Source organism: Atractosteus spatula, chromosome 11 (assembly GCF_055471065.1).
Source record: "Atractosteus spatula isolate fAtrSpa1 chromosome 11, fAtrSpa1.hap1, whole genome shotgun sequence".
NCBI classification, from domain to species: domain Eukaryota; kingdom Metazoa; phylum Chordata; class Actinopteri; order Semionotiformes; family Lepisosteidae; genus Atractosteus; species Atractosteus spatula.
This window is the reverse complement of record NC_142716.1, coordinates 22,010,114-22,037,111: the sequence shown is the minus strand read 5'-3', so window position 1 is coordinate 22,037,111 and position 26,998 is coordinate 22,010,114. Positions and strand designations below refer to the sequence as shown.

At 39.4% G+C, this 26,998-nt stretch overlaps 1 protein-coding gene across 3 annotated transcripts in view; it reads left to right on the top strand.

Annotated features, from left to right (window-relative positions):
- LOC148823692 (putative oxidoreductase ZK1290.5) overlaps positions 1-26,998 on the top strand; it is a 73,835-nt gene that overhangs the window by 13,939 nt on the left and 32,898 nt on the right. For all 3 annotated transcript variants that reach the window (XM_088928203.1, XM_088928201.1, XM_088928202.1), the window contains exons 2-3: positions 8,634-8,882; positions 13,542-13,643. In XM_088928203.1, the coding sequence (XP_088784329.1) occupies positions 8,634-8,882; positions 13,542-13,643 (351 nt within the window). The remainder of the gene's footprint in view (positions 1-8,633; positions 8,883-13,541; positions 13,644-26,998) is intronic.

Genomic DNA, 26,998 nt, shown 5'->3' with positions numbered 1-26,998 from the left:
CTTTCATTCATTTATTCATTCATTTATTTCTGCAGTGTCTCACCTGGGATTTGAGCCCACAGCCTTACAGTTACACGTTCCAAATACCACTCACTGCTGCTCTTTATACTGCACAGAATCCAGAAACTTATTGCATACTAATTCCATTTTTTCTGTTACAGGTATGTGAACCTGTTTTATACCATATACAGTATAAAATATACCAATGGCAAGCTGGAGAAAAATTGTGAAATGAATCAGAGAAATGTACTACATACTAGTGACATGACACAACTTTTTGGATGCTTGCTTAGGAGAATTAAAATATTAACTGGTTAGCCAAAAATAATAATTGCACTTCTGGTGCGTCTTTCCCAGTCCGTCAGAGGCGTGTAGCTGAGGGGAGGGGCGTTGGAGAGGTTAGAAATGAGGTCATTTGGCCCATCTGGTAATTGTACTGGTTTATTTTTGCACATCAAGTTCTGCCCTGTCTCACAAACTCCTAGATAACAAATCAGTCTGGTAGGAAGCTTTCTAACCAGTACACCCACACTGTCGTTCACAATTTTTTCCCGCTGTGATTCCTGAGAAGACAGATCTATCAAAATGTGCGGTTCAGTATGTTCACTATTGCAAGATATATGTTGTCTGCATGGATTGTTACTTTGGCTTTCGTTCTCTCCGTTTTCTTTTGTGTAATATGTGATTCTAAATCGACTTTCTGGTCCACACACTAGCGGGGAGTCTAGCATGCCTTGTGTTTTAATTGGAGGATTTTATCTCTAATTCTGAAACTTTGTTTTGGTTTATAGCATTTCTTATGCACCATCTAATTATAACTTATTTGTGGTCAAGGTGAAACTTCTACATTTTAATAGTCTCTTTGCAAAGCGGCATGGCTCTGCCTTCCTGTTTAATGACATTTCAGTTCGATGCTTTACTGCACCAGGGTTCAGCCTTCAATAATTGCAGAAGTTATACAGAAAGTGCAAGAAGATCCTGTGTGCTACTGCTGCTTTGAAGCGTATACTCCACCTGACGTCTGTATTCTTTTTGCTAGTGATGTTCAGTCCACTGTACTGGAGTGTACTGAAATATAAGGAAGGAGAAGAAGCTATTTGGCCCATCTAGCCCATTTGGGAGTTAGGAGCTAATAGATCCAACACTCTCCTCCAGCTGTTTCTTGAGCCAGGGTATCAACTTGAACAACATGCCTGGATAGCTTGTTCCATACTCCCACAACCTTGTTTTGTAAAGAAGTGCCTCCTGTTCTGGATTTAAAATGCATTTCCAAATAGTTTCCACTTGTGGCTTCTGGTTCATGTTTCACCGCTCACTGAAGAAGTCTGCTGGGTCGTCTTTGTTGTTCCCGATGAGGATTTTAAATACTTGGTCAGGTCTGCACTTAGGCTGGAAGGACTGAACCTTTTTCATCTTGAATTGAGAACACTATCAAGACAGTACATTTCCTTAAGCCCTGGAATGAATCTGTTTGCTCTTCTCAGGAAGGATTCCAGAACAGGAGTATCTTTCCTATAACGTTTCTGTTTGTGCAGTTGTACAAAATTGTACATTTTTTGTTTTGTTTTTTTTGTTCAACACCCCCACTTTATATTCGAATTATGAAATTGCAGATGGTGTCAATTTTAAGAATAAAATAATAAAAAGCATGTCTTTTACGCATAAACAACTGTTGAAACAGTTTTCCACAACTCTTTTTTTTCTGTTCCCTGTGTGTGTTCGAGTTTAGAAGTGTCGACGTTGCTCATCTCTCATCCTTTGATTTCATCCCTAATGACACTGCAAATGTGTCTGTTTCAGGTGGTTTAATAAAAATATTTCTGCTTCCACCATACATTTACCTCTGTGAGGGCAGCACAGTGGTGCAGAGGTTAAGATTGCTGCCTTGCAGTGCTGGGGCCATGGGTGCAATTCCAGACCTGGGGTGTTGTCTGTGTTTGTATGTTCTCCCTGTGCCTGTATAGGTTTCCTCCAGGTGCTCTGGTTTCCTCCCACAGTCCAAAGACATACTGGTAGGCTAATTGGCTTCTAAGAACACAGCCTCTGGTGTGAGTGTGTAAGTTTGTGTCTGCCTGCACTGTAATGGACTGGTATCCCATCCAGGTGTACCCTGCCTTGTTCCCATTGCTTTCCATTGTATATCAAAGATAATTGTTGATTGTTTTTTTATCACTGGAGGGGCCTGGGTACAGGGGTCTTTAATGAGCAGAAGAGAGAAGCAACATATACCAGGATTACTAATCCTACAGCTTTTCCAATCAACTGTGCTGCAGAAATTGACGGTTTACAGCATCAGTAGAACTTTTAATGTGCTGTGTGTATTAAATTACAGCTCTGGAGTGGATTGGATGTGCTGCTGGGGGAGAGAGAGCCTGACATGAAAAGTGCATGTAATGTTACAGAGGTAAACTGAATAGCTATCAAAACAGGATTGAGAGCTTAGTCTAGAATAGAATAGTCTAGAACTTGCTTGCTCACCCCCATTGTGTTCTGTTCATGAAAAAAAATGGAGGAGGTTTGGATAATCTTATTTCACTTATCGAGTTAGAAGCTCATTTTTTGCCTCACAAGATGCTCACAAAACATTTCTGAAACTCCTTGCAGGAAGTAGACAGTTTAAAAATAGTTCAGCAAATTGTCTTCTCTCTCTTAACACTAGTTATGTTAGCAAAGATTTCATCATGAGATAGAAAGGCTTAATATTTGTTTTAATTTCACAGCTAAACCTCTGCCCTCGTGAGTAGCTCATTCTTAAAAGCTTTTTAGCCTGCCTAATCAGCATTCCTGATGCTCTGTAAGGGTCATTGCTGCATGTACCCCTCGTGTCTGGACATCACCCCAAGCCATAATAATTACAGCTGTGCTGGGGGGCTCACTGGTGCTTTCCTGGCCAGTTTGAGTGAAAAAGATAATTTGTGTGGGGATTGTATGGGTTTTAGCTTACTTTTTCCTCCTTATTTAAGAAAGTTTGGGTTGTGTATGATTTTGTCTTCACCATGAGAAGAGGAAAATGGTTCCAGTGAGTGTAGAAGGCAATGTATTTGCTTTCACATGTTAACTTCGTTTGGGTTTCCTGTCATGATGTGGTGCTTTCTTGCTTCCTTCACATGCTTCCTTATAAATGATTTCACTATAAATGCTGCCTCATGCAAATGTCTGCATCTGAACTTTACAGACAGCAATCTCACATTTTTGCTTTTGGCTGAAGAACATGGTGTTTTTGCAGAGGAGGGCGTGAGCTGGTCTACTGAGTTCTGTGCTTATTCCTTCCTTGACTTCATCTCCATTTATGATTTTGGAACCTCCTGGAACTCCTGGAGATTGGTGGCTTAGGCTCTGTTTGTTTCAACTGCCTCAGAACATGAAACCACTCACATCCTCAGCAGAGGCCTGAGTGGATCAGCCCCCCAGTAGTTAAACTTCAGCAGACTCTTGGAGAATGTTATTGACTTGTCCTGTTGAGCACCTTGGAGAGGGGCCCTTGATGAAGTGCATTTGAGACTTCCAATTAGAGTCAGGTATATAAACAGTATCATTCCAATCGGCTCATTTAGGAAGAGTAACTAAAATGAAAGCTACTGGGAAGGATCCTGTTATCTCTATCAATCTGAGAATTAAATTGATATTTTCCTTCACCAGATAGTTTTCTCCCATGGTTACTCCTTATTGGTTACTGTTGTGAAGCAGACTGCTCTGGGAATGTTTTTTTCTCGCTATTTAACAGTTCTCCAGAGTCAAATAAATTCCAGGTCTTAAAATTGCAGAGAACATGATAATGTTAAAATGCGTATTAGGAAATGAGAAACTCATTAATGTTTTTCCATGGAGAGCCTCAGTGCAAGAGTGCTACACCCTCTTGAAGTAGGATCTCGCCACATCTCGGGCATTCAGCATGACTGGGGCTGTCAGTGTTTTGATAAAGGACCTCAGAGGCAAAATCATGTTGCTGCTGAAGGAGTGTTGAACTGTAGCTACTGCATTTCACTTGGGACTACCCAAATATGGTGACAGGAAATGATGTGTTGTAAGAGGTGCTTTGATTGATTTTTTTTGAGGTCATAACAGATACCATGGCCATGCTCACAAGAGCAGGGGTGCTAGCCATGGTGTCTTGGCTAAATTCTACTCTGGGCCTCCCTAGAACCCCCTCAGTTGAGGTGAATTAATTTCTCACGACCTATGGGATCAGATTGACAGTTGTGTGTCGTTCAGCAAGGGCTGCCTTTTAGTGAAAAAAAGAGAAGTGTCGTTTGCAAGTGACACTTAGAAGTGAATACTTTCCTACACCTATTCCTTCTGGATGAAACATACTGTATATATATATAAAGTATAAAGTATATACAGCATTGAAACAATTCATAACTTTTTTATTCTTAAATCTGATCAAGGTCTCAAACATCACCTGTGAGGTATCATTTGAGTAAAATAAATGATAGCAAGAGGAAAGGAGAGAGAGCATAACACTATGATCACTGATAGTGTTTCTAATTGATGTTGAATGTTTCCATTGTTAAAATAATGTCTAACTGGGTCCAAAATAGACAAATGATTTGCCAACTAACATAAAAGATAAATATGCCAATAACTGAACGTATTGCTACCCCTTTGACCACTTCAGGAGAGTTCTCTTCTCTCTGGCATAAGCTCATTGCTTTCATTTTCACCCAGTCTCTTTAAAGCCCCTTTTCACCATCTGTACCTCCATCTCCTGTTTCAAAATTCAGCAGTGTTTTACTGTCATTTCCCAGCAAGGGCCGCATCGACATTCAGCTCATTTGAAGAAAATAGAGGTTTCTGTACTGGTACATGTCAGTGAAGACTTGCTCCTTTGGAATTTTTAATCTGATCCAGAGATATAAATATAACAAAAAGTCTAAAAGTGATTTTGGATCATGTATTTGATTTTTGTGCACAGATGCTGAATTTCTTCATATTTATGCATAAAGCTGAATTTCCCAAAAAATGAGTGGTCATATGCATTTTCAAAATTTGTATAAGAGCTAAAATTGTGAGCTTGTTCCCATTAAGCTAAGTATACATTTTTCATATTAAACATTGCTTTTTGCAAATAAGCAGATCTAGATAAAGCTTAGCTATTGATATGATATTAGTGTAGTTCTTGTACCGTATACCATATACTGTTTAGTGCATGAAGATGCTGATGTTTCAGTTAGCTTTTTCTTAAGGCTGTTTCCATATATACAGTACAGTGGTATTATCCCTTTCATTCATTGTGGCTCTCCATACTTGACATTTTTCAGTAACACTATTGTCAGATTCTAAGAATGTAGTGCCAGAATGGTCAGCAGAGTACAGTTCATTAGAATTAACACCAGCAGTGTTATGACTTTCATTCCCAGCCTGGGCATAAGGTGACTGTCCTTTGTGAAGACCCTGGGTGATGAAGAAGATTTAGATTTTTAAAACATACAGTGTTACATAATCCAAAATTTCAATGTTTTTAAAAAAAGTTATATTTCTTCTTTCATACCTCTTGCTTTTCCCTGTCCTTTTTGGGACTTTAAACAATCAGGTGCTGGTTTTGAAAGAGACATCAAGGGATTTTGGTGTTCAGAGGGACTGCAACAATGCCATGAAAGAATTTATTTTATAAATAAAACAATGTAAAATCTTTCTTAGCAAGATTTGGATTATAAAATGCATTAGATTTGTATTATATATAGTTACACTGATGGTATATAATGATACCAGTTACATGTCTGTCATGTGAGGATAGATTAAAATAACTGAAACTTTTTTTGTACTGCATAAAAAAAAACTACCTATCCACTTTGTTGAAGCTGATACTCTGGTATCTTTTCAGAAATAGCTACAAGGGCTCCTCAGATAAATTAGCTGCAAATTTTCATAAAATCTGAGGGAGGCTTCAAAATGGAGACCAAAACCAAAGGACCCAATGGAACTTGAGGACAGAGAGCAGGAGGGTCTGTGAACATGAGGAACTAACTATAGAGGAACAGTTGCCCTGTTTCAGGGGGAATCCTGATCAAAAATCAAAAATAGCCGAGCACCCTCCTCTGTTCTGAAAGCTTTGTGATTTATGTAACCTGTTTTAACTAAAGCTCAGAAGAAAAGCATACAGCATGCAAATGGTTTTCCTCTTTTAGCAACACGCTACAGAGGCTACTCCTCAGCAGACATGCAGAACAGCGTGACTTTCCCTTTCTTTTCTTCTCTGTATTCATAGTAAAATTCATTAGGTATGCAAAGCCCATGTATTCACGTCCATGAGTGCTGAATGAATTCCTTTCATGCTGTAATTGGAGATGTCTATGTAACCACAGAAGCAGGAGAAGAACTGAGGGCCTCCCTTTCTTTGGCGCCTCTGAGTGCTCATTAGAAGTTAGAGGTTTACTCTGAGAATCCCTTTGCTGTTATATAACGTGTTGCATAAACAACCAAGCATTGGGAAGTTGAGGCTGGCTGTGAAATAAATTCTATATTGGGCAGGATGTTTTTGGTAATGTGTTTTTTTATCATCTTCTGTTTCCGCATTTAGTGGGTGCTCATCTCCAGGGGACACTTATTTGCATGAAAATTATCAGCTGAAATAATATAGAACAGAGTCCCAGGATTATACATATTATATTTTAGTACTTTAACCTACAGTATCTTTGTAAATTTTGTAAACAGGCATTTCTGAAAATATGGGATTATATGTTATTTCTGCAGGTGTGATTTGTTTTTAATTTGAGCATCCTTGAAGACCAGCATCCTGCAGTTTAAGTCTGTTTATATCATCAACAGGCAACAGCTTTGAAAAGAACTTGAATTGGTCCAGTTAAGTTTGTGAGGTCTGGTGAGCATCACACTGGAAAGATCTCCTCTTACCGACCTCTTCTCCCACTTTGTTTCTTCCTTAATTGTTTTTAAATATCGAACCTGGACTGTCCACAGCCAGGGACAGGAAAAGCTATAGTTGTCTCCCATTCTCTCCTTAATAGGAATGAAAGAAAGAGATTAATTCTCAAGAACTGTTGAGGAATGGTTGCTACGAGCAGCACTGTGTGAATCAGTAAACACGGCTTCGTGTAAATAGAGGCAAGGTTCTGTCTTCATAATAAAAATAAGTGCGCTTCTTCTTGTTTTTGTATTAAACAGCAGACCTGTGTGCTCTTTGATGTGATATTTGCTGCAGTAAAGAATGACAGTCAGCAAGTTGGAGGAGTCTTGCTGATAACAGACTTGTTTTTGAGTTGTTTTTAACAAACGCATTAAAGGCACTTGTCCGAACTCTGCGATCTTGAGGTGGGGATCTCTCGGCAACACAGCCCCCCTTGTGGCCTCTTGGGTGCTTTCAGGTTTGGAGGGCCGCCTGTGACATGTTAAAATATGAGTAGCTTGAAGGGGGACTTGTCATAGGAGTCTGTCTGCACTTCTCCTATGCGTGCAGTCAAAGGGATTGGTAGCCACAAGCGACATTGTAAAAACCACTAAATTGGCTGTACCAAAACAAGTTGATCAACAAATAATAACTGATGAATCTAACTTGAAAAAAAAGAAAATAACGTTTTTGACACAGTATTCAAAAGCCAGTAGATTCTGAAGGCAGAAGACCAGATATGTACTTAAGCTGCCAACTGAAGCACTGTTTTTGCGTTCAGTTAAGGCTAACACAAGAACACTTCCCCTGATCTGCATCTTGTCTAGGCAAGGAATGAGTCCTGGGCTGGAAACATGACTTTAATCACACCATGGTGACTTTCACAAGCAGAAAAAATGCATGAAACAGTTACGGTCTAGAGAACCTACAGCAGTAGTTTGTCATCATTGAAGGAATGAGAAAGGAGAGGACAGGCCACAGGAATCATCCAGTGGTGGTGCAGTGTCTAGGGTTTGGTGTGAAATTTGAATCCAGTGGATTTCCATGTGCTTCTAACTCTTCACATTCTTAAGCTTTGAGAAGGAAGTCAGCACTGACCCCACTATTGCCTTTATCCACCCAGTGTCCATGTTGCTTTACTATTACCATGAATCACTGGTCCCGTGAGTGCCACCCAGCCTTCTACCTACTCTATTGGTCATCTATACTTTGGGATAGAAACCTCAAATCATTTCTACTTTGCACTGCAGTAATGGGAGCAGAACACAACATTTGCGATGTTATCTGCTGCATTAATTAAAACAGCAGGTCAACCAGACCCACTGCTTTTCCTCTACAAATTTCTGCTGGGTGGGTAAATGTTCAAGCAGTGTCCTTGGTGAACAGCAGGCAGAGCACCACAGTCAGCACAAGGGAGTGGAGATCTGCAGCGGTGAAGATCCACACTAAAAAGTTCTCTGTCTCTGAGGCATCGTTATGCTGCTCATTAAATCCACTTGTTTTACTTTCCAGTGATAATGTCCATAGAATATTGCTGTTGTGTTTGACAGATGCTTTTATCTAAGCTGACTTAGAGAATTTCACCAGTTTTTACTTATTACCAGTAAAAAAGCTCAAGAAAACTCCTCATGTAGGAATGTATCAGACATCACAGAACTGAATCCTTTTGTTGTGAATGAACAGGTTATGTTGCAGACGCTTATAGTCTCCCAATTACAGTGTTATGACATTCTTGAAGATCTGATCCTATTTTTTGTTTGCTTGGGGGGGTACGTTTTGTGTCCTTCAGGAACGTCGCATCACGGCGGCTATTCACACAGAGCTGTGGTGTACGCGCTGCAGGAATGTGGGATTCGCCACATCGACACGGCAAAGCGGTACGGCTGTGAGTCCCAGCTGGCAGAGGCGATCCAGGAGAGTGGGGTGCAGCGAGAGGAGCTCTGGCTCACCACCAAACTGTGGCCCGGTGACTACGGCTACCAGACTGCCAAGCAAGCCTGCCTGGACTCCTGCAGGAGGCTGGGGGTGGAGTACCTAGGTAAGTACACATTCTCTCTCATCTCTGTCATCTCCTGCTCAGATTGTGTCTTTAGCCATTGATGTCCACTACATGCAGCTTCTGTCATTGCAGTCCAGGATCCCAGCACCTTTCACTGAGGGTTTAGAAGCTTAATAAGGAAGAGGCAGCTCCAACAGGCCAGTTTAATGTCCAGTTTCAAATGTGCCATTAACAGTGCTGCCATTGCGGTTGAAAAATGCCCTGGAAGACACACACAGAGTGCAGGACTGTCATGCCTCTCCTCATGTGAAAGAAGGCTTGTCTTTTGAGTGCATGACTGCGTCATGTGTCGCTCTAGAAGGGAGAGCGACCCCTCCTGTTGTGTAATCATTACTTCTAGCAGCATCCTGATTCCTCTTGGATGTCTTCCTTTCAGACGCAACCTTGATGAACTTCATAAAGCTGACCAGGCTTCAGGGTGTTGCATACCTGAAGTTGAAAAATGTCTTAAAGGGCTTGGTAAATGAGCCCTTGTTTGGCATTAATTCTAACGTATTGTTATACAGAGGGAGATGGCGTCTGGCGTCAGACCCCGTCAAGCTGGCCACCTCCTGCCCCTCACAACAAAGCAAGGAAGTGGCAAACACCTGTCACTTTTCTTGCAGCAGGGCTCTGATTAGTTTTGCTTGAAAATGTCTTGTGCCCTGAACACATTTCTTGGGAGGAAGGGGAACAAAACCTCACCGTTTAGTTATATCCTGTAGTTGTTCTTTAAGGAAAAGAAGTGTGCTGAGTCTCATTGTGAACTGCTCTGAAAGAAAGCACTTTGATACTGGAAAATGGCCATCACTGCCTGCTCTTCATTCCTCAAATTTTCTACTTTTCTCTTCCATCAATACATGTGTTCAGCACATTTATGCTTATGTTTATTCCTTTTCATTTACTACTGCATGACACTGTTGTTTCTCTTTCTTGTGTACGATGCAAGATTATTACTATTACTACAATTCCAGCAATAAGGTGCTTGTAGTCCAGAAGATGTAATGTGGACTGCTAATGTGTCTACTTGTAGGCCTCCTGCCTCCCCACTATGAGGTTTCAGTTCTGTGATTTGCTTCATGGCAAAATTAAAAATTGAGACAAAAAAACAGAATCCACCAAGTGTATGTGGCTCATTTTAAGCCTTAAATAAATGGAATAAATGAGGAAAAAGTAAAAATTGCAGATTTGAAATCTGAGAATCTAAAAGCTGGAGTAATCAGATTAACAACAAGTGAAATCCGGTCTATAATGTAGCCTTTGCTACAGAATTAAGTTGCATTAACTCTGTTATGTTTGTCTCACAGCACCTGTAGCTATAGTTACAGGAGCCTTTTAGAAGATTCAGAAAATGCTGGTCTGATAATATTCACGTTACAAGCAAGTGCAATATTAACTTCCAAAATAAACATGACGTCACTGTAAATTAGATGTAACAATGTCTCAAAGGCCAGGATGAGAGGTTAGGAACAAGGATAAATTCGGCAGCAGACATTCTCACAAAAGGCTGGGTGTCATTGTGAAAACAATCTTTTTTCCAGGACTCTGTCAGTGCAAAACTGGAGAGTTTTTTTGTGAAACCACAACCGTGTGTGCTGAAGGAGCATGTGTAGTAAAGCTTCCGGTCTTTATGGGAGTCACTTTCAGCTGTGCGGGCCTTTGTCATTGTTCTGGGATTTGATTTTTTCATGAGATAAGGAACATGTTGAAAAAATAAAATTCCAGCTCACAATGGAGCTTAAAAACAAAAAAAGGTCCCATTATTGCTCTTGTGTCAATCAATTCCTGCGCTACGTAAACAATGTCTTCTTTTTAAGGCATAAATCAGAGCACTAAAGGTCGCCAGGACTGCGGCTAGTCTTTACAGGAAAGAGAGGGGCCAGCTGTTGGGTGCAGATAAACTGGCAGGCTGCTCTCCTGCCGCGGAGATGACTGGTGCATGTACAGCCTGCATAGAGCAGTGCTGGGAGTCTGCTCTGGCATAACTCCAGCTGTGGCTACCAGAAGTGCCTTTTTACAGCAGAGCATTGTGTAACATGTGTGTTCCTGTTTTTCTCATGTGTGTCCTGTTGCCTGTGTGTAGTGCAGCTCCCTTGCTGTTGCTGCTTGAAGCTTTTTTCCCAGGGTACTATAGACAGTCAGGTCCTGCCCTCGGGGATCTGTGATAGCTCTTGGAATATGCACGGGGCTGTTTTTTGAAATCACAGGGACAAAAATTGAGCACAGCATTCCATATAAGGCCATAGTAGTGCATTGTTCAATGTTAACATAACATTCCGTGCTTTTAACAATATTATACATCCTAACATCATGTTTACTTTTTTATTGCTTCTCAACATTGTCCAGAACATGTACTTGATGTGCCAGCTTGAATTCCTGTGATGTTAGTCAAAATGTGCAGTCAGTCACTTGCAGGTGAGACCTGCTATCTGGTGCAGAAGGACAGGTCTTAGGAGCACACTGCTCTCCTCTTGCATGTTGTGCTTGGCTCAGCCCAGCCCCAGGAATTTTACTGTGCAGAGTTCTGCCCCAGAAGGAAGTGTTTTTTATTTTAAAAACGTCTTTCTTCAATAAATAGCTGTGAAGGCAAATTAACCTCTAATGTGCTACAAGCCAGATCCCTCCCTCCTGAGACCTCTATCAGAACTGCTTAAAGTAATTGAAATAAACTGAAACAGCTGTAATAAACCTATACATTTTGTGCCCAAGGATGTGTAGACCAAAAAAAACAGAGCTGAGGAGTTTTAGTCTAAAAGTTTACCGTATAATTTATAATAGGACACAATGTACTGATGTAATAATAATACCAAATGCCAAAAAAGGTAATGCTAAGTAACAGATGACAAAATATTTTTTGTCATTTATTTAACCAGATCAGTAAACTGACAACACATTCTCATTTATGCTGACAATATTCACTATTTACTGGAGTAATGTGAGCGAACTACTTGAAGGACTCACGAGCACAACTGCAGCATGTTATCCAGGATCCAACTGCACCTCCTTCCAGGCCAGAGTCCTAACCTCCACTGCTGTTCTGCACATTAGAACAAAGTAATAAAGTAAGTCAATAAAAACGGCTTGCGCAGGCTTTGCATGGTGGGAGCAGGCACAGAAGCACAGCCAACACAGTAACTAACGGGCTCAGCTGGATGAGTCTGGGCAAATCTCGGAATAAAAAACACAGTGGATGAAGAAAGCAAGGAACTACAGTATTGTTAATTTAAAGTCATGTATGAAAACAAAACTTTAAACCTTTAATAAAATAATTTTAAAGAGCAGTCTAAAATTTAATAATCAGCTAAAAACCTAAGTAAGTATTAAAAATGTAATGTTACTCATGATGCTTTAAAATAAATGGCAATTAATAGGCTGAAGGTAGTGAAATGACTGTAGATAGTTGTTCAGTCCAGATGAGTCTTGGGATTCACAACTCACATTTCACATAGTTTGGGAACACGTGCCGTGTAAATCATGAACTACCTGTGTATGTGTGTGATATTGTACCTTCATGTGTTGCTTTTGATTCATTAGGGACTTTTCCTCAAACACAAGAAAATATAATGCAACACCCTCCAATACAAAACCCCTTCTCCCACCCCCTTTAATCCCCTTTACCTTTCTCCCTAAGGACACCTAGAATACAGACAGACAGCTACAAGAGAACCCCTGTGCAAGCTGACATTGTCAGCAGCAGCACGCCAAGTCTCCACACTCTCCCCACCTGCACTGTGAATCCCAGCAGCAGAAAGATCCCTATAGATAAGAATAAGGCAGAATGAGATCCAGGAATGGCAGAAGAGGGAATGCAGAGGTTCTTTGTGTTATTCCTCTTTTTACCATAGACCCTACTATAACATGGGGCCTTGTGAAACTCTTTGAAAAGAGGTCCATTGATTGATAGACTGGCTCCCATGAAATGTACAGTACAGAGCATGACAAACCAGGGTTCAGTGTGTCGTAACAAGATCTATAAACTAGGAAGACAGACACCCCAACACAGCGGTAAGTTATAAACCAGTGTGGTTTGTTTAAAGTGTGTAGAAATACAACCCCACCATAACGAAAATAAAATATAAACTCCTTTATGAGCTGCTAACTAGACTTCAGCCCTCTATCAATATTGCCAAGCAGCTACAGTATGGTTCTTATCACCTCCTCAAACAACTCTCACTGAGTCAAACTTCAAAACTCTGATTTCAGAGATTTCTCATTTCACAGTTCCTCAGGAACACAGTTGCTTGGACAGTAGCTTTCTATTCCCTCTGGGTAGTTTGCACACAGAAGATCTGTGTTCTGTCTCAAAACAGCAAATTCAAAACCAATCAAGGAAGCCTCTGCTTCCTGCTTTTTAAACTGTTACTGGACCAGTTGTATTGCAGGTACTGGTCAGGTAACTGAGAGCCGCAGCTCACTCCCCACAGCTTTCTGGGGGCTCTAACAGTTATCTCTATTTTGACTGAATTTACTTCCTTCTTACAAGAGGAAGAAAACTATTGGGGCATCCAGCTGAAAAATTCTATAAAAGGATCTGCTTAATTCTGAAAAGAACAGCAGGGCATAATGCCATCATACCGGTAAGTGGAAATTCCAAATGGGATGCAAAAAATCAGGGAGAGAAGGTATAGATGTGTAATAATGAGGCAAACTCTCTTCCAGACCTATACTTGATGCACTGGCCTGACTGCATGTCTCCTGGGAGATCCAACAGGGAGGTGCGGGCAGAGACGTGGAGGGCACTGGAGGAGTTGCACGACAAAGGTACACAAGTCTGACACCACCCTGCTCTGATAGCAGGGCAGCCTGAGCCAGTTTGAGATCCAACGGCTCCACTGAGAAACTCGTCAAGTGCGCTAGCTCAATTCATAATCAAGCAATAGCTGCACCTCTTACTTATTTAGTTCAAGTAGGTAGCTGTGTCTGCCTGCATATGGGCTGCAAAGGAACAAGTAAAGGTAAATTCCATGCTGAAAAGAGAAGAAAAGAAACACAACATTTCGGCTGTGGAGCCTTCTTCAGGTCAGCCTTCTTGGACCTGAAGAAGGCTCCACAGCCGAAACGTTGTGTTTCTTTTCTTCTCTTTTCAGCATGGAATAAACCTTTACTTGTTCCTCTTCCATATCGTAAAACAACATTGTACTTGTTAGAAATCTTCACAAAGTGCCGAAGAGAAATAAAATAAGTTAGGAGATGTACTGTAGTAGCCAGTTTACTGACACACATGCTCCTTCACTGGTTATGATTATTCAGAAGCAGAATAAAATCTGAGGCAGCAAAAACACTGTCAAAGAATTTCAGATTTTATAAAACAAGATACAAATATGTGGAACTCTGGTGACGCAAATCGATCTTGCAGGATAAAATCATAAGCAAATGCTGTAAATATTCACTGTGCTACACTTCCACGCCTAATCTTCTGTCCTGTGTTGCAGCTCAGCTGCAGCAATGCACTCACATTCATTGAGCAGCCATGGGCTAAGTAGAATCTAGCTGTAGGCTCTAGGACCATTCTTTTAATGTTTTCCATATTTTAACAACCTAAATTTGATCAGACTACTCTTCAGTCAGTGTCTGTGTGGGAGAATTGCAAGATTTTTTATCAACATGACCCATTGTATCAGCCCTATGCTCCTCCAGCCATCTTTATGACTTTCTTAAAAGGGCTGCAAAAAGACCTAGTGCAGATTCCTGTCTTGTGCCACTTTCACTACTTTCTGCATTTTCTGTTTGCTATCTCTCTGGGCAGTTACAGTGACTTCAGTAAGTATTTACCCCCTGGAGTTTTTTTTCACAATTCCTTATGTTGCAAACTCAAATTGAAATACATACAGTATATACTGTGTATGGAATTTTTTGTCACTAGTGTACACAAATTACTCTACAATGTCAAACCAAACAAGTTCTAAATACAGACATAACCCAGAATCTGTAATTGCTGTAAAAAATGCTTCGACAAGGTGTTGACTCAGGATGGTGAATTCTTGAATAAACGATATTTCCATTTTTTTCATTTTTCTTAAATTTTTTTTGCACAAAAATATTTTGTCCATTTAAATGTTGCAAATGTTGTGTGGATCAAAGGGAAAATCATATCAATGCATTAAAACCTCTATTCTTAATACAATGGTATTTACTGTCGTGCAGGTTAGGTGAATACTTTTTAGAAAACACTGCTTGCCAGTTCTACTCGTGAGTAAACAGCCTCTAGAAATCCAGGTGATTCTGCTTCGCTGTTTTGTTTATTATTACCACAGGATCAGATGGCCTCCAATTGAGGGATTTCAATTAGCATTCCATGCTGAACAGTAGAGATCACAACATAAAGCTGCCTTCCATCAACTATCTTCCCCACATATGAAAATGGATAGCTACAAAAGGCACTTTCTTTCAAAATAAACATATCGTATTCCCATAAGATTTTTTATAAATGTATAGCAAATTTTACTCTCACTTGTCGTGATCACAATGTATTGCTACCGAGTCTCTGGCTAGATAGTGTGCTGGAGAACTCTGTTGTATTAGCCATCCAACTGTGTTTAGTTTCTATGCACATGCCACTGTTTCTGTAGAATTTAGAAAAGAAAATGATGGGATTTTATTATTTTAAACAGCTGTGAGAAAAGAGAATCTTCGAGGCACAAAGTACAATTTTTAGAAATTTGCTGTTGTTTAACTTAACTGATCAAATGATGTGCCATCAAAATAACAACGCTACCTAATCCATCCTTCTATTTTGTCTGGGAAGAGTTATTGAAGCAGAATTTCCCAGAAAACAGACTCACAATCTGGCTCTTTGATGTGCGTTTCTTGACGTTTCGTCCTGATTTTATGTAAGTTTGTAGTCACTCCATTGTTGTCCCTTTATTGGATTTTGAAACAGCTAAGAATGCTTTTTATTTTCAATAGTTGTTTTCCTGCTAGGTCAGGTTTTTATAATATTCTTTTGTTGTCAGTGACCTATGATCCTTACCAGGGACGTGCAGAGCGGGGTGGCTACAGTGTCTCAAGCCCCCGCCCCTTTGCTGTCATTGGCCCAAGTGCCCTTTTTTGCTTGTAGAAAAAAAGTCCAACCAATTTCATTTTTTTTTTCGCCACTTGATGATTCCACTTCTGTATTTAGTACAGAAGTTAGTATTTAGTATTTGTAAACTGTATTTAGTATCTCCCGTTAGGAAAAAAAAACTCTTGGACCTAATTGATCTCATCCGAGCACAAGTGCCCGACTCCTGTTCATTGTAAAAAGCAGCAATAAACAATGTAGGCTACTACACCTGTGGAGGTCGTGTTAAACATTTTTGAACAGTGAAAAGATACACAGATTTTTCAAAAGGACTGTACAAAAGTAACACACCAAGGGTGTCGTATTGAGAACTTTGTGTTTAAGAAAGACTATTTTCATTCATCTATTCTAAGTCTGCAAACCGTCAAACTCACCACGTTATTGTTTGCATGGCTACTTAGCTAGCTAGATTTGAGATTTCCTTAAGAAAATTTATTTAACTGAGTAGACAAGCCAGTCTTTTTGTATTTGATATAAGTAGCTAAAATGCATATTCTTTGTTGTATATATATGGTTCAGTCACAGAAACAGGAGAGCACGCCTTCAGAAAAAAAGAAGAAGAAAAAAAAGAGAGAGAATTTAGGGAGGCAGCTAAATGAAGTACATCGCTTCATAACTGGGTCACAACTAGCAGCAGACGAACAGGTAAATGGTCATCCAAAAACCAGTTCCTTAGGCTACATTCTACGTACGCCTCAATAACAGGAGAGTCTTGCCTCACAAGAATGATTACATTGGTAAATGTTGTATGACTTAAGTTTTGATGAATATCAAAACTGCCTGTAGCCTATTTACAAAAAATATACAGGCTATATGAGTAGTAATTCCATTATATTCCTGCCAAGTTTTTTTAGAACATGACCAATAAATAATTCTATTGGAATTAAATTTATAGCTTAATAGGTAATTATAAAAAGTGATGTTGATGTATAAAATAATGTTTCAACATTCAGTAGTGTATATTAAGCAATTTCAAGAGATATCCAGTACATAATAATAATAATAGAGATATATTGCTTTATAAGTGGGCAAAAATAATGAGATGGAAACAGAAAGACGAGAAAAGGAATTACTAAAGGAAGAAGTAGAGACAGAAAAGGAAGAGATAGGGACAGAAAGAGAACATGGAAAGAGGAAAGGAAGAGGTGGAGACAGAAAGATATCTTGTCTGTTAATCAAACATAATAAGCAATTATGGACAACCATTTTTTTGCCAAAGTAGTGAATATTATAATGCCTCTGAAGTCACATCCAAACTTCCTGTAAATTAAAAAAAACACAGAAATACAAGCGAACACTAATTTGTGTCCAGGATACTCTAACAAATCCTGCCCCGAAAAGTGCCCCTTCTCCCCTTTTGAGCCACTGACCACTGAAAGGCCTCTGCACGTCTCTGACCCTTACACTGATGTTGCTGCCTCAACAACTACCACCTAAGCTGCCAAATATTCTTTTGTTTTGGAAAGACTTCCATGTAAACATTTCCTTATGTTTAAAGGCACTTTTGCTGCTGTTTGTGAATCTGGAATTTCGGAAAATATACTGTTAAGAACTGTTTTTAAAAAGGTTTTTTCCTACTCAGTGACTGCCTTGAATATTGGAAAATTCTTCATTGACTTGGAAACGTTGTTATCTTGCAAGTTTTTAGAAGCTGCCATCTAAATATTTAAAATATTTTTGTTTTTGGAAAACCTAACCATCTTTAAGCTGCTGAGAACACTGCACTTAAAATGCATATTTTCTGGAGAAACAATCACTAAAACTGCTACAAACTACAAAGTCCAAACAAATTCTGTATAATGACTTCTTTTTTTCCTCTGTCAAACACCGCTATCTCGAGCCATTTAATTTTTTCTGCCATCCTGTGCTTGACTTCAGTGCTACAGATATGTTGATACATATTGTACATTTATAACGTCACAGCTCAATTTTTGTATTTCCCTTTTTGTGTGGCTTTCTGCAGCTAAAATCAGAAGCTTCTTCTTGTTCAAAACTGCAAGAGAGCCACTGGTACAGACATTTGGTGTCTGTGCTTGGCTTAGGAGTCAATGATGTGAATCTGCCATCAGTGGTATTATGACTGAATGCCTCTAAATTAGAATCCCCCCTAAAAGGTAGAAAGACACTACTGTCTTATACCACACATCCTCAACATATTATACCATTTCTACATTCCTAACACTGGTTACCTGCAGCTTGTCATATTGACTTTAAAATGGCTTTGCATGATCAAGGTCGTTTACATCTTCAGGCGAAACAAATTATCCTTTTTGCTGGTCTTCCTTCTGATAAAATCCGAAGCTTCTTCTCATTCAAAGCTGCAAGAGAGTCACATACAATATAGAAAGCAAGAGATTTAACTGTTTTTCTCCCCATTTATCTTTTGGAAGCTTGAGTACCTGTAAATCTAAGTTAATGAAAATGGTTTTATATGAACCTTCTTTCTGTCAGAGTGGATTGTTTCAGGTAGAGACTGCTTGGTTTTCACTGTGTGTGGTGCTTTTGCTGCACAGGCATGAAGAGCACTATATAAATTTGACATGACGACTTCTGAGGGATTCCAAGGGATGAGCTGGCTGAGACTATAACTTCATACATCAGCTTCAGTGAAGGTGTATGTATCCTCTTTAGGACAGTAAATGTTTATAACAACAACAAACGCAAATATGAGTTTCAAGTGGCATTCAAATTGAATAGTAAAGACAGCAAGTGGGTATAGCAGGGCCTATGGCAGATTACAGACTATAAGGGTAAGGAAGTAGCTCTTCATGATGACCCAGAGCTCCTAGACAAATTGAATGAGCTCTATAGTAGATTTTAGTTATGCCACAAGTGCCAAGCTGCAGGCAGAATTGCTCATCAAAATCTCAGCATAGAGCTTTGGGTTTTGTTGAGGTTAACCCAGGAAAACAGGTGCAGGAACAAAAAGGCTGTTTAAGATGTTCAGGTAGGCTGGTCGTCGGATACAGGGCTGCCCAGAGGATCAAGCAACTGGGCTGACAGCAGCAGGGCTGCCCGGGTCTTCAGACAGATAGGCTGCTTGGGGTTTCGAGGAGACGAGAAGACTGATGGCTTAATCAGTGCTTCGGCAGGGATCCGAGCGGAAGGGATGGACACAGAGCTCAACAAATATCAGAGCGCTGATTAAGCCGTGAATCAAGCCTTTACGGTGCTTAATTGGTGAATTTATTAGATGATTTGCGCAATTGGGAACTAATACCTCTGTGAAGGACTGGTTTTTGGTACTGAGCAGGCTTCCTTGAAAGGGATCCACCTGTACATCTTAGGAACCTGTAGGGGTTCAGCAAGCCAACAGTGACAGATCACCAAAACGCGCACTTCCAAAGTGAATGATATGCAGGCTCAGGACTACAATGTGTGGCTCTGACGTTGGAATGCATCACAGTCAGATAATGGAGAGGGAAGATACCTGTAAGATACCTGGAAGTTTCTTGGCTTTCACAGTCTCCTCTTCTGTGAAATGAGAGGCCGATGTACACCAGATAGTGAAAAAGACTATTTCCTCAGAAAGCTCATAAACTTCTGTGACTCAGGAAGGCAAAGTCCATATTTACAGGGCAACAACTAAGATTGTGTTAACTCTTTTTTTGTTATGGTCTAGAAACTTAGCACTTCAAGAGAGAAAACGGCAGAATAGAGTGGTCCACACAGTTTCTAAAATAACCATCTGTTGGTTTCATGTACACAACACTTTTAAATTGGGAAAACTCAAGATTGTCAATGACCACTCCCATTCAGCTTAGATGGGATAGACTCTAGAACAGAGTGGTTCCAGCAGAGTACCTATCCTGAGACTGTTCGGTGTTTTAACACAACATTTTTATAAAAATGTGTTGGTACTTCTGCACTAGGACTTTATATTATTCCGGACAACTAGGGTAGTATTCTATGTAGGGTGGATTTCTATCCATGTTCATGTGGCATTGTATTGCAATTTGTTAATGTTGTGTGTGTGCTTTTCGTTCTCTTTTCTGTTTCTGTCTTTTTGTATCACAGTTATTTTGAGAGCACCACAAGAAATTCCTAACCAAAACCAAATGTGTTGGTTTGCTAATAAAGTTGACTTGTCTTTATCAGTGCGTACCAGGTTTTGGTATTAAGTCGCTTTCAAACAAACAGGCAAGCTGATGTGCATGGTTTCTATTGGTTTACAACCATTCTTTTGTTCATATTGATGCACTCTTGGTTTCTTTTCAGAAATTCACAAAATAGGCTAATTACTGTTTTCCTGATTACAAAGATGTCTTTAACAAGCCACAAAAGACACAACATAGCCATACGGTATATCTGTGATCCCTTACCTTATGCAGGTGGCCAACGTTTTTAATTTTTCACACTTTTTGTAAATATTACCTAAAAGGGTCAAGAGGTTTGCTTGGAGAAATTGTCTGGAAATAAAGAAGTAGATCTTGAGAATTGTAATTACAAATCTTGATTAGAGAGCAAGGCAAAAACCCGCAACCTTCACAGGATTTCTTTACACATTCTGGACACACACATTTTTTGTGGATACAAAACCACATTTTTTGTGGTTTTGCTTGATGACAAGGAAGCCAGAGTAACAGAGTGACACTAGAAGTGGTGGGTAACAACCTGGCCCATAGGGGGAGCTCTGAAACAAGGAGGAGAACACCTTTCCAGAATTTTACTGAGAGCACACCTTAACCCAAACTGAGGAAGGGAACTGGTCAGGGTGGGATAATCTTAACAGAGGCAGAAATATCACAGGAAATACAATAGGTGCCCTTGGAAATCAAACTGGTTGGACAAGAAGGCATTTTCCAATACTACATTGAAGAAGTGGAAGTTGTTTTAAATGTCTTAATCAGGATATTTCAACTGGCTCTTAATACAGATTTTTGTTCCTAATGCCTCTCTAAAATGTATTTAAATTATGTATATAAATGTACATATGTATATAATTAATAAAATATATGTATATTTTTATCTAAAACAATTAAAACATGAATATTTTTAAAATAAATAGGATAAAAAGGGTAGTTCTTATTTAACAAACCTGCTAGATTTTGTTGGACATCAATAGCAAGGATAGCAATGGTAGTAATCATGTTAAGTACTGGTATATTGAGAATTCTGGAAAGTCTTTGTTAATGTTCCACATAAAAGATCAATCAAATTGAAAGATATATGAATGTACATCAAAGTGATTATATAGAATAAAGGAGAAGTTTGATTGATTGAGTCAGTGGGGTACCACATGGATCTGTTTTAGGTTTGTTGCTCTTTCTGATTTGCTTTAATGACAACTAAATTATATGCTGTGGCCCAGTCTATAAACTTACAGATATTAGACATAAAAATAAGGGAGCGGCAAACACTTCAGATGTAGAAAAGATTTCAAGGGGAAATTTAATGCATAACAAAAATCTGATATCAACTATACCACACTGCAGTTCAGTGCAGTGAACGAGATCACGAGATCATTGTGTAATAGCTGGATGCTGTGAAATATCTCTTTAATGCCACACTGCCAAACTCAGAAATTACTTCCAGAAGACATGGGTCAGGTCAAGTCAGTACTGGTGACACGTTTACATAGCAGAACTCTACACTGGGGACTGAAATTTCAGAAGACAAAGATGGGAAGATATGGGGAAGGCAGAGCAGCCTCTAGCAGTCCATTAGAATGTCAGGCATATGGCTTAGTTTCAATCTTTAACTTGTGTTTAAGAAAGATACAAAAAGCTTTTACTGTGTCAACAAGACAGAGAAAGGAAGATCTTAATCATACATAATAAGGAAAAATGAGGAGAAAGCAATTTTTGCATGTCCTTCCTGTAAACATCATAAGTAGGCAGGCATTGAAAACACTTCAGAGATATGAAGAATTCTGAGTAAAAGATTTGACAGTCCAGTCCCCCCTCCACTATAGACAAGCGTTTGAAAAGGGGAGCAGAGTGAGGAGAGGGCACCCAGTTGTCATAGCACCCATAGGTGTGATGTGCAGGGCAGACCCTGTCGAGCTGCTGTCACCACGAGTCAGGCAAAACTGTCAAAGCAAGCAAATGAGTCATTCTCCTCTTATGTTAATTTTATGGTAATTAGTACTTTAGTAGCCGCATACTTAAATCTGATGAAACTCCTAAACACTTGCGATGCATGTCATCGTTACACGATTAGGGGGCGCTGATATTTAGCTTCAGTGTAAGACAAAGTTTACTGCCTGCATCTCAATGTTCCTGTGGCAAATAACTGAGTGGGGAGGAATTCCATTCCCAAGAGGACCATGACCTCACACACTCTTCCAAGAAATGTCGAGCTGTGGTTTCAGTTTGAATTAGAAAACTATTCAAAATTCATGTCTGTGAGGTGTTTCAATAAACTGGCACAGTGATGGGTAGAGTCCACTGCCTTTCACGCATGGACATGAACTGCAAAGTGTAACATCCCTCTTTAATCTTCAAAAATGTTCAACATTCTCCTTAGTGTTTTATTTGTTTTTTTTTCAAAATATTTTCAGAATGTTGTAGCAGAAGAATAAGATATCTGTGCTGGTTTTTGTGTATTATGACAGTGTATAATGAGACAGCTGTGAGAAGAGCTGGCGAGATGGGGACCTGCAGGACTGGGCTTTGTGGAACTCTTGTACAAGCCTCCTGGAAACGAGGCATCATGAGCTGCTAAATCCTTATTCACATTCTTGTAGAAGAAAGAAAAACATATCTGGTGCTTGTTTTGTTCTAAATCAGTACACTGATCTCATAACTCATAGCTCACATTTCCGCTACATTTTTAGTAGGTAAACCCCCACCCCCCAAAAAAAAAACAAAGGGAAAATAACATGCATCTTTTTATTATCTAAGTCATCTTTGAAGGTGGAAGAGCATTATCTTGTTTTGTTTTGGTTTTTTTGGCTCTGTTTGAGAGCCAGCTGCTGCCATCTGTTTCTGATAAAAAAAAACCCAGACGTCCCACTTGTTGAGACATCTCTGTTACCGGACTCAACTCAAAATCAGATGCATCCTTTTTTTCTTCTATCATCAGTCCTTTGTAAGGACTCAAACTCAAAATCAGATTCATTCTTTCTCTTCTTCACGAGACAGAGGTTTAAAAGCTGTATTTTTCTATTGAATTATTTCTCTCAAATTGGTAATAAATAGGAACGCTTATTGTTTCTAGAGTGTTGCTGTTTTTAGCTGTCTTATGCCATCTCTTCCGGACTCATAAACGGCTGGCTTTTACTCTTCTACATTCCAGGGATTTGAATGTAAACAGTATGATGTGGATTGCTGATTTCATGACGTACTTGCGTGCAATAGAGGAAGTTGTGCTGACCTCTCGTTGAAGGTATTTTATTAGTGAATCTGGCATTCTCAGTGAACTTCCATTTGGGGTGGTGTGATCAGATGGCTCCCACCTGTCAGGGAAAGTTTTATATCCACTCGCAGAAGGGTCAGTGAGTGGAGAAAGCATGAAATATTCTGGAAGAATCCAGAGGAGAGGAGTGAAACTGCTCATGAAGAGGATGAACTGGACTAGTTTGATGCAGGAGCTAAAAGATGTAACTTTATGGCTCTTTGTAACATAGCCTGTATACAGACTGAATCCCTTTCTTCCCACCTCGTTTTATAAGCCTCCTCATTGTGTAGAGGTGTGGCTAATTCCATGGAGAGCCTCTCCTTAATGCTCTTTCCTCTTGTGGAATTGCATTCCCTCTTAGTGCTCTAGACTCACTCAGCAGAGCTCTGACTAATTCTGCACTTTCCTACTACCACACAACCATTTTAGCTCAAGATCCTTCCTTTAGACCTAAGATTTGAGCCAAGATATTGTCTTACAAACAGAGGCACCTCTTACTACATCACAACCTAATGCAGACATGGTTTCAGGTAGCTTACTTTTGAAATTGGGAAAGTAAGTAGCAAAGGAGAGGTTGTATCTGTGTAAATAATTAGCAATTGCTTCTTAATCCAGTTTGTAAGTGTAACAAGTATGGAAGATGTTCTTATTGTTCTAATCTTTTAAAAACAGGCCAGGATAATTAAAAAAACAGGCATTATTAAGGAAATACATGTTATAGAACTACTGGAAATATGTAATCATAATAAGACACATTTAACATGTATTTACTTGAAATATTTAATATTAGGGATTTATAATCAAAAGAAGAATATTAAGGAATGAGGCAGAACTTAAAGTGAAATAGGAACAGATGATTAAAGTGTCAATAGAGGAAGGGTGGTCATTCCTTAAAAGCATAATGATAAATTCTCAAAATGAATTAATCAATTAACTCAATGTTTAGAAAAATCTGTCATAAATGATTAAATTGAGATATCAAGAAAAATATAAATGCAAGAGAGCACTCTAACAAAGTGAAATAGCCCAAGGTGATACAAAAATAGAAATGGAATGTGACTATACATAGCAACAGGCTTACCTGATGGAACACATCAGAATTGCCAAGACAGAAATGAATATTGTATTTATGTCAACAGAGAATATTTCACTCTGTTTTTTCCATGTTATAAAACTAACTCCAGCAGTATTAACAAACAAAAGGAGTGACAAATTTGAACCAGGAAACTATAGACCAATTTTTTTTACTTCTGTTACTGGTAAATCAATGTATTGAAATCATAACTAGAGGTAAACTTGCGAAACAATTATGTTTTAGTAACCAATGTGTTTAACTGATTTGCTAGAATTTTTAAACAAGCCATAAGGACAACAGTAGACAACACTATATTTAGATTTCCAGAAAGCTCTTGAGCTCCCTCATAAAACTTTGAAATTAAAAACCATAGGAATCTGAAGTAATATATGCACATCTTTTAATTGGGAAGCTGTACAGTAAGTGCTGGTGTGTTCTATTTTAGGTTGGGTATCAATGTATATAGTTAGCAAACTAGGTAATTTTATGGGTTAAACAAAAATAGGGGAAGTGTCAAACAAAGAAACAAACAGCAAAGTCTTTGTTTCTTTACAAAAAATCTTTAAATCATGACTTGGGTAGAAAGGTGGCAATTGAAATTTAACATTGAAGTCCACAGTGAACTGCAACAATAATTATATCATACACTACAAGCATGGGGGCATTCTAAGCTGCAGCTGCACGATGGAGATCTAGGTGTTTTTGTAGATTTTTATGTGTCTCCATCAAGACAATGACAGGAAGCAATAAACAATCAAACAGAATACTCAGGTCCATAGTAAAAAGTGTAGCATTTAAATCTACGGAAGTTATGCTAAAGCTTTGCAACACACCAGTATGACCTCACTAGATATGACCTCACTGTACTAGGACCACAGCTCTTCTTTTTTATATAAGTAATCCAGATTCTGGTCAACTAGTCACGTTCACAGATGATACTAAAATAAGAGGATTAACAAATACACTAAAATAATTCAAGCTCCAAATGAATTTCCAAAATATGTAATTGAAGACTGAGCAACCTCTTGGCAGATTATATTTAATGGGGACATGAGGAAAGTATTACATGCCAGTAGCATAAACATTAATTATAGGTGTAAGATGGGAAACACTGAGCTTGAAGAAGCATTTTATAAAAAATACTTAAGCATTTTTTACAATAATCATTCCTTACACCTATATAGTACTTTTCTGGACACTCCACTCAAAGCCTTTACAGGTAATGGGGACTCCCTTCACCACCACCAATGTGCAGCATCCACCTGGATGATGTGACGGCAGCCATAGTGCGCCAGAAGGCTCACCTCACACCAGCTATCAGTGGGGAGGAGAGCAGAGTGATGAAGCCAATTCATAGATGGGGATTATTAGGAGGCCATGATTGGTAAAGGTCAATGGGAAATTAGGACAGGACGCCAGGGTAACACCCCTACTCTTTTCAAGAAACACCCTGGGGTTTTTAATGACCACAGAGAGTCAGGACCTCTGAATCAGGTTTTATGTCTCATCCAAAACACGGCGCCTTTTTACAGTATAGTGTCCCTATCACTGTACTGGGGCATTAGGACCCATACAGACTGCTGGGTGACCGCCCCCTACTGGATTCACTAATACTAATACTAATATTTCTCATATTTTATTGATCAAATATTTTGTCATTTGCTGCTTCTACAATGTTTGTTAATCATTTTTTGGCATTATTTGCAAATGTAACTAGTTTACTAATTCTGTTGGAATCTTGATCACTGATATAAATCAGGAAGAGCAGTGGTCCTAGTATAGATCCCTGTGGTACTCCTCTAACCTCATTTTGAGCATATGTACTCTTAGTTTCCTATCCATTATCCTGTTCTCAGATCAAGTACACACATTACCTTGAACAACTATTGACTGCAATATAAGAATTAAGCTTTAATGAGGGTTAAACTTACGATTTCAAAAGCCTTTTAAAAATCTCAATATACTGTACCATATTGCTTTTTCTGTGTATGTCCATTACACACAGTTCAATGAACTCTAACATGTTTGTTAAGCAAGGCCTGCCTTTTACTTTAGGGGAGGTGTGGTGGCTCTGTGGCTAATGATCTGCGCCTGTGGCTGGAAGGTTGCCGGTTTGTATTCTGTGGCCGGCAGAGGAATCCTACTCCGTTGGGCCCCTGAGCAAGGCCCTTAACCCCAACTGCTCCAGGGGCGCCGTATAAATGGCTGACCCTGTGCTCTGACCCCAAGCTTTTCTCCCTGTCTGTGTCATGTCCACCGGCAACTGTATTCTATCCTGTAAACGACCTCTCGCTAAACAAACCACAGCTATGGGTAATTCCAGCAAGTGCCAGCGCACCAATCAATTATCCAATCATGACACCACACTAATAACCAAAGCCTCCACTTCCCGAAATATTTAAACCCTCATTACCCTCAGGTCTGCGCTCAGTATTAGCCTCTACCCTTGGAGCTCCTACCTCGCCATTTTCTATTGAGATATTCTCTTTCTGATTGGTCTTGGATATTCTACCTTCGACCCTCGACTCCAATTTCAGCCCAGCGATTTGGATAAGCAGCCATCGATCTCTCACTTTCATCCTTTTTCCTGATCTCCTGAAACTCTCAGAATAATGCACAGGGTCCTTCCTCTACCTCGTG